Raw genomic sequence first — 7,679 nt, 5'->3', positions numbered from 1 at the left:
AGTGCTGCTTCGCTAGCCAGTTAACCATTACTGTGGGCACTTCGTTTTCGCAGTTTGTACGTGTCTTCGTCTACGGTCCCCAAAGCGACAAAGCGAATAATTTGTTCCAGTGAACCATGCCGGCAGCCGCCGAACAACGTGCAAAACCCGACAGAAAAGGCGGGGAGAACACGATACCAGGAACCACCCTGATGGCCACCATTGGACGCTAGGGCCTAACCTTCTTGTAAGCTTTCCGCGTATAATGAGGCCATTACGTTCATTCACTTCATAAGCGGTTACAAGCCACATTATTTTTTTTAGCCTCCAGCAGCAAGGAATTCTTGTTCCGCGGAATCAATGCAAGGATGAGCCTGATTGTAAGGGAAAACGTTTCCGTGGGGCCGTCGCAATCTCCAAACGATTCTGCAATGTCTCTGCGCGTCGTCAACAGTCAGCGCGAAATCAGCGTTCCTTTCCCCCCCCCCCCCCCCCCTCTCTGATTATGATGTTCATCCTGTCTCACAAAAGTAACTGCTCGGGCGCTGTCACCCTCGAAAGAGAAGCTAGGCCTCTTTCTCCTCACATCATGGCGCCTTGTGTTTCGCAATACACTCCAGAATGCGTGTGGTGCGGAGAGATAGCCACCCTCTACCACTCCACATGGGGCTGTCGGGTGAGTCCGATAGAGCCCAAAATTACAAACCCGTCAGTCGAGCAGCGGGAGGAGCTTCTGTCCAGCTCCGACCCGCAAGATCAGCTTGCGCTGGTTGAGCGGGCCGAGGAGGCAGCAAGAACCAATGGGACCCTGTACCTAGGAACACCACCTGCTGCTCAAGACCCCAACCCCTAAACCCCGTCCCATTTTGCGGAATGAAGTTTATACTACTACTCCATAATGCTCACAGTTGAGCAGTCATAGAAAATGTAGTTCGAAATTCCCACTGACGAGCATGATTGGTCCGTTCATATACCGAACATCATTGCCTTGAGATATATTATAAACACCCTGGCTACAACACAACTGTGGGAGTGTGGGGAGCGCAGGTACTTTGTGCAGCCAAGTCAAGTTTGCAATTTCCACAATCCTGCTGCTTCTACAGACCATCTCGTTGACGCTGCGGCATTGTCACACGGAATGCAATAAGTGACGTGCTCACAGTGTGCCGGTCCTCGGAGTCGGTGAGCTCTGCCGTCCAAAGATTCTCGTGTACGTAGAAAACGTGTCCTGCACCTCCAGTCATCCAACCACGTGTCTGCCTACAGTCGTGACCTGCGCAAATTCGTTATGGGGGTTTGAAACTGTAGCCCATTGTCAACTTTCGTCACGGTTAGCCCGGTGCCTGCTACGGTTCTCTTCAGGTATTTTCTTTGTTCTTTTCTGTTTCTGGAATTTTTTTCTCTTTTTATACATGCGATCAATTAGCATGCCACTACAGGGACCTTAGAAGACAGGAGTAGTGCGATGTTTAGGGAAATCCCCCACGGTGAAGTAGATTTATAATAAGGAAGTAATTACTAAATAGCAGCCATAAGGCGTCACTGCTGAATTGCAGTGACGCCTGACATCGCACCCAATTACTCAATCATTCTCAGCATTTTCGCAGCGTATCCGTGACTCACGCATCATTACAATGTGTCATCACTAATTTCACTTGCAACTAGTTCAGCAGGCCCCGGGGTTCCAAATACTCACACAGCACCCAGTCGTCCGCGTAGTTCATGAATATGTAGTTTCGCACACGGATCCTCGCCTTTTTTTTTCCCTGATGTGTCACCTCCTTGCTTTTGCACTGCGCGTATATCTTCTACTATAGCGCGCTTGCAGCAGTGCACAGGTGCCAAACAACATGTAAAGCAAGACTGCAAGCATGACCGGTCCTTCAAATATACCAAACGCAACTGATCTTTTATAATTCATGAACATCATGGCCACAATACAACTGTGACAGTAAGGGGAGTTCATATACTCTAGACATCCAAAAAAAGTTCGCTTTCCTTAGTCCTGCTCCTGCGGACTATGCATTTAGATGGTTCCACAGCATTTTAGCTTTGGCTGAATTGCGCGATGTGCTCACCGTGTGCAGGTTCTCGGAGACGGGGAGCTCTGCCGCCCAAGGCTTCAGGCGCAGCGGCGTGGACAACTTCTCCTGTTCCTCCGGTCATCCAGCCACGCGCTCGGGTACAGCACGGACCTGCACAAATTTGTTACCAGGGGGTGGGGGTAAGGGAATTAAGGGCAAGATAAGAAAAGATCCAGGCAACCGCTGGTTCAGCTTCAGCTTTTATAAGGTGACAGTGCTACATGCTGTGTTCAGTTTAACGTCCCCAAACTGCTCATGAGCTATGAAAGACACCGCAGTGAAGATCTTCACAATAATCTGGACCACCCGAAGTTTTAACGCGCCCGGACAGTGCACAGCCCATGGCTGCTGTTGCATTTTGCCTTAGCCCTATGGTAAGGGTGTTCGGCTACTGAGCCGGAGGACTGGGGTTCAATGCCGAAGAATGCCACTGTCTTCACACTAGAACAGCTTATGAAGGGAATATTGGAAGCCATCATATTGCTGAATTATTGTAATGAAAATCATGGTGGCGGATGGAAAAGCATGGTGGAGGGTAGAGCAGCACGACCTTGGGAGAGCGCCCAGGGCTACTTAGTCGGCCAGCTGTGCCGATCCCAGCCAGGCACGCTAGTTGGATTTTGAGAGAAGTATAGGTATTGGGAGGGCGATAAGACAATGGAAGTGGCATTGTCCTAGGTCGGCGTATGGAAGGGGGCAGTTTCTATAGGACGAGTCGGAACGCGCCCGAAAAAACTACAACGGGACTCCAGAGAGCAGTGGGCCCAAATTAATTTTTCGGGGGATGGGGATGCGAGTAACGGAGGGGATGAGGTCGAGAGAAGGAAGTGTGTGCAAGCGAGAGTAGCACATGTTCCGTGATTTGCTTATTTTAGAGGAGGGCTTCGCCCTCCGAGGGTGCACTTGACTAGAGGATCGCAGGTGTCCTCCATAACCACCGCAATAAAATTGCAGTACGGAAGGATGTCAGACAGGGAGGCACTATATTTCCAATGCTATTCACCGCCTAGTTGCTGGAGGTATTCGGAGACCTAGATTGGGAACGGTTGGGGATAACAGTTGCGAGCATCCAGTCTACCCTTCGACCGCCCTAGGCGGCGCATATCCTGCCGAACTCTCTCAAGTGGCCTACAGCGACCCTTACCCTCCCGGCTCTCTCGGGGTTGGCAGAGAAGAAAGCTGGGAAGCAGCATCCACATCGTCACGTGGGCGACCCTCCTTTCCCCCTCGTGTATTCGGTGGCCGCACGGGCAGCCCACCACGGGGAGAGAGTTGAAGGAGCCATGAGACAACGCGTGACGGGATGGACGGGATGGACGGAGCCATGAGACAAACGCGGCTTTTCCAGGTGACATCGAGCTTTCCCCGTGCCCGTTTCCTGCTGCCTGTGCTACTGAGGGCGGTTATCGTATTTTGGAATCACCCCAAATAAACGATTTGCTTGCGGGCTATACCTTGGTGTGTTGGTCCTGTCGACCTCCACAGTGTAATCGGGGCTAGCGGAGTGGCATTGGTCCTGAGTGCTCGCTGTGTCGTCCTTAATATAAGCAGAACCCTTTTCGTTAGCCTCCTCGTTTCTGCCTCGTATGTGACTACTGGTGGGATACAGCTGCTGTACAGTTATCTCTTCAGGTATAATAATGGGTGGAAAATGATCCATTCCGCGTGGGTTGTCCAGAAGATCTCATTTAACATCATTAAAAGGTGATGGTGAATTAAACGATAAATCTAAACTGCTAATTTTTGTAGTTTTTAGGGAGCAGTACATGGGCTTTCCTGAATTCAGTAGGCACACATTACTGCACAGAATAAAATCTTCTAAAATGCGACCTCTGGGATTAGTTTCTCCACTTCCCCAGAAAGAGGAGTTCTCCGACTAACAGATATGGCTCTGGTAGCTTTTCTAGAAGTGTTTCTAAGCATCTGAGGTTGAGGTTTCCATTAGCGACCTCAAGGTCGGATACCGGCTTCAAAAAAATCAAAAATAAATAGAACAAATTTGAGTAGGCAAATAAAAATCTATCGACCGAGAATCATGTGAGAAGCTTGGTAACAACTAGTTACGGCACCTTAGATATGTGGTGTACTGTGATCGAAGGAGACTGTTTTGATCCAGAGGCAAGTCATTTTGCTCGTATCGATGAGTGGCGCTCCAGCTTGGCCTAAATGCCGAAAATGGCCGCAAAAGCAGCAAGCCATACAACCTCTAATGTTGCGTACCACTTTTTGCACCCGACATTGCATACACGATCCAAAGTATACGCAAGAAGAAAAGCCGGTATTCTGGCATGAGAGATCGGAGCGTTTATGTATGGCTTCTATGTCGACAGCAACTAATACCGCTTTTTAAGGTCGCTTTTGAGGGATATATGATGATACGTGTTATATTACCGGTTTGATAAAAAACACAATCATGAGCAAACATACAAATTTTGCAGGACACACGCGACAGGAATAACGCTCATTAAGGCACGACAGAACCAAGTTGTATTCATTTATATGTATTTGTAAGCGGCTTCGTTGTATATTTGGCTGTTATTTTTTATTATTTATCACAAATGTCTACTTTCTTTAAATTACACTCGTGAAAACAGGTAGGCCACAACGGCGCATAGGTTGAAATGCGCGTTTTTTACATCGGCTCGCCCGTCAAAGTCCACCTGAGCGAAACCTCTCGCTTCTCTGCAAGGCATCAGTTGAACTCGGGTTCAGGTCTTCCTCTTTTGTGATGGTGGAGATGGGGGTCCGTTTGGGCGCGACACGTTGCAGGAGGGAGATGAGCCGTAGACGACTGCTTTGCGGAAATGTACAAGCTGGGTTTATTTACAACTATTTACACTTATACACATCGACCAGGGTGGTCGCTAGCATTCAGGACGATCGGGAGCGCCAGGCCAGAGCTCGCCCCTACGAAACCCTGTCCTGCCTGGCCGACTGAACTCGCGCTACGCGTAGCGGCTCCTCGTCCTCCGGAACGTGGCCAGCGCAAAGCTAGACCCTGTCCGTCTCGCGATTCTGACTCTCCACCAAGAGTCCCTGCCCAAGTCTCCTTCTTTGGCGCCAAAACGCCTCCTTAAATAAGTTTCCCCAGCATTCTGGGGACCAACTTAGTGACCAATGAGAGATGGGCTTCTTACAACCAATCAGAGACACGCCGGTACCCACGAGCTTGTTTGCTCGCGAGGGCCGCATGCCTTTGAAGAAGCCGATAGCGCTTTTGCGCTTTTCCACACACAGTGAAACACTTTGACAATACCACAAAAGCACGCAAGCACCACTTCCATCAGCTGTGGCTCCAAACACTACAGGGTGCATCTGAGCCCTCTGGCCAGAGGCAGAGTAATCACAACTCGTTACCCGAATGACCACTTCCATCAGCTGTGGCTCCAAACACTATAGGGTGCATCTGAGCCCTCTGGCCAGAGGCAGAGTAATCACAACTCGTTACCCGAATGACCACTTCCATCCGGCCTCACGACCTTCGTAATTACACTCAGCTGCCTCCCACGCAAGCTTCCCCCTCAAGTGTCCCTGAAGTTTTCTTTCGCACTGTTCGACGCCGCGGTCGAAGGGTCATTGAACTTAACCCCGACAATAGCCGGAGTACGCGACTCGTACGCACTGTCCGCGGAACGTATCCCCTTCCGGCACCCCTCGCTGCCATTGCTGCTTTTACCTTTTGGGGCGGCAGCCCTTTGACCCCAGCGTTTCCTCTGTCTGCTTAAGAGCTATGCCGCTTAAAACATCTTAAGATAAGTATCAAGTCGGCGGCGCCCGGGGGGATACGGAGATGGCCTGCTGCCCGGCGGCCCGCAAACTCAACTCCTCCCAACCAAGATTGTTGTGGGTACACTTGCTGTACGCACAACAAATTCCATGCACAGCCATCAGCTGACGCCTCGAGGGTAAACAGTGAATAAAAGTGCCAAACCCACAGCAAAATAACACACACAGAAAAACAAATGAGGCGGACTCATGACGTAAGCATGGGTCAAACAAAGCATCCCTGCAAGCACCGAAATTGTACAAACGATAGCCTGCATACATGGACGAAGCATAACTGCACACACATCACCAAGTCGCAAACAACCAAGAGCACACATGCTCAAGCACCAGTTCACACAGCACAGTACAAGAAACCCGCATCGGTAGATCCCCACCCGTTCCGTCCCCGGCGAAACATGGTGGCCACCACTGTCTACCTGTTGCTGTTGGGCAAAAGTCTTATCGGGCCCTTCACTTTCATTCGGTGGCGGTTGCTTTACCGCTTCCTTCCCCTCTACGGCAAGCGCAGAACATGCCTTTCTCTGCTCCTCGTCATGCGCTCTGACAGCTATTACTTCCTTTGCGGGTTCATCAACGAAGGCCTCGATCTCTGTTTTCACCCTGTGTACTGCAAGCTCTTGAGTTTTACTCTGAACTCGCTTCAGCTCCTCAAAAGCCTCGGGTGTTAACAAGGCTTCCTCCGCAAGCTCCTCAGTTACAGCACACAGGATGAGCACAGGGGGATTTACACTGGCATCCTGTGATGACCTCGACAGACTCAAGGGCACATACCTTAAATCAGCTATGACCGCATGCCCGAACGCGTCTTTGAGTCGTATCTTGCCGGCTCCCTCTGAGGGGTTCACGTGTGGGACAACGCTTCTCTTGAGGATAGTGATCCCTGCACCTGAGTCAACACAGGCCTTGAAAGGCGTTCCTCCCGCAACCAGCTCCGCCCAGGTCATTTTTGCACCTCCCCCTGCCGCATTCACTACATATACGTCACATGTTGGCACGGCGTCGCACGCTGCCCTCGCGGTTAGTTTGGCGGTCTGCGACCTTTTAGCTGCCTCCTGCGTTTCCCACTCTTTCGGTTTGGTCTGTTGGCAATTCCGCTGGTAGTGGCCTGAACGGCCGCAAGAAAAACACCTGGGGGCAGGCCCACGACCAGTGTTCATGTTCCTCAGATCCGGCTGTCTCAACTTATCCCATTTAGGGGTATCCGCGCCTCTTTGTTCAATTTGACGGGGGCGCCTCATGCTGTCCTCATATTTTTCAGCGAGTTTCGCTAGCTCTCCAGGTTTAAACCATTCTCCGGTTTCATGCTGCAGTACGTAGGTCCTCAGATCATCACCCATAAGTTGTTTGAGCCGGTCTGAAATCATCAACGTACGCAGCTCTTCTAGCGATTTTATCTTCCGGCTGCTCAGGTAATAGTCGCGTCTAGTCGCCTAGCCTAGTCGCGAATCGACTCCAGGTTTCATTCCCCTTTCTGCCCGAGAAAAACCTACGCTGATATTCTTCTGGCGTCAACTTCAGTTCCCCTAGCACGAACTCTTTAATTTCCTCATATGACATCAACCTGTCGTCCGCTTTGTCTGCTATGAGCGCGCGACACTGCTCGTTTAACAATGGCAATATTATACTCCCGCGCAGATCGTCCGGAACTGCGCAGCTCCTCAGCATATTGTCCGCATTTTTGAACCAAGCGGGCACCAGCTCCTCGAACACTGGCATGGGAGCAAGGACCGCCCTTAACTCTTCAGCATATCTGCTCCTACCATCTCGAGTTCCCAGCGCGCTGTTGCTCTGGCCCTTCTGTTTCAGTCTGAGGAGCTCAATTTCGAGCTC

At 50.7% G+C, this 7,679-nt stretch overlaps 1 protein-coding gene across 1 annotated transcript in view; it reads right to left on the bottom strand.

Annotated features, from left to right (window-relative positions):
* Window positions 1-1,076: 1,076 nt before the first annotated feature.
* The window catches only part of LOC149358745 (uncharacterized), a 33,637-nt gene continuing 27,034 nt past the window's right edge, over window positions 1,077-7,679 (bottom strand). Inside the window, exons 2-3 of the mRNA XM_089567575.1 lie at window positions 2,058-2,174; window positions 1,077-1,252 (exon numbers count right to left, since the gene is read on the bottom strand). Coding sequence (XP_089423701.1) covers window positions 1,077-1,252; window positions 2,058-2,174 — 293 coding nt within the window. The remainder of the gene's footprint in view (window positions 1,253-2,057; window positions 2,175-7,679) is intronic.

This window comes from Amblyomma mixtum, chromosome 2, assembly GCF_055824585.1.
Source record: "Amblyomma mixtum isolate Tamu chromosome 2, ASM5582458v1, whole genome shotgun sequence".
NCBI lineage: Eukaryota > Metazoa > Arthropoda > Arachnida > Ixodida > Ixodidae > Amblyomma > Amblyomma mixtum.
Note: the sequence above shows the minus strand (reverse complement) of the source record. Positions and strands in the feature narration are given on the sequence as shown.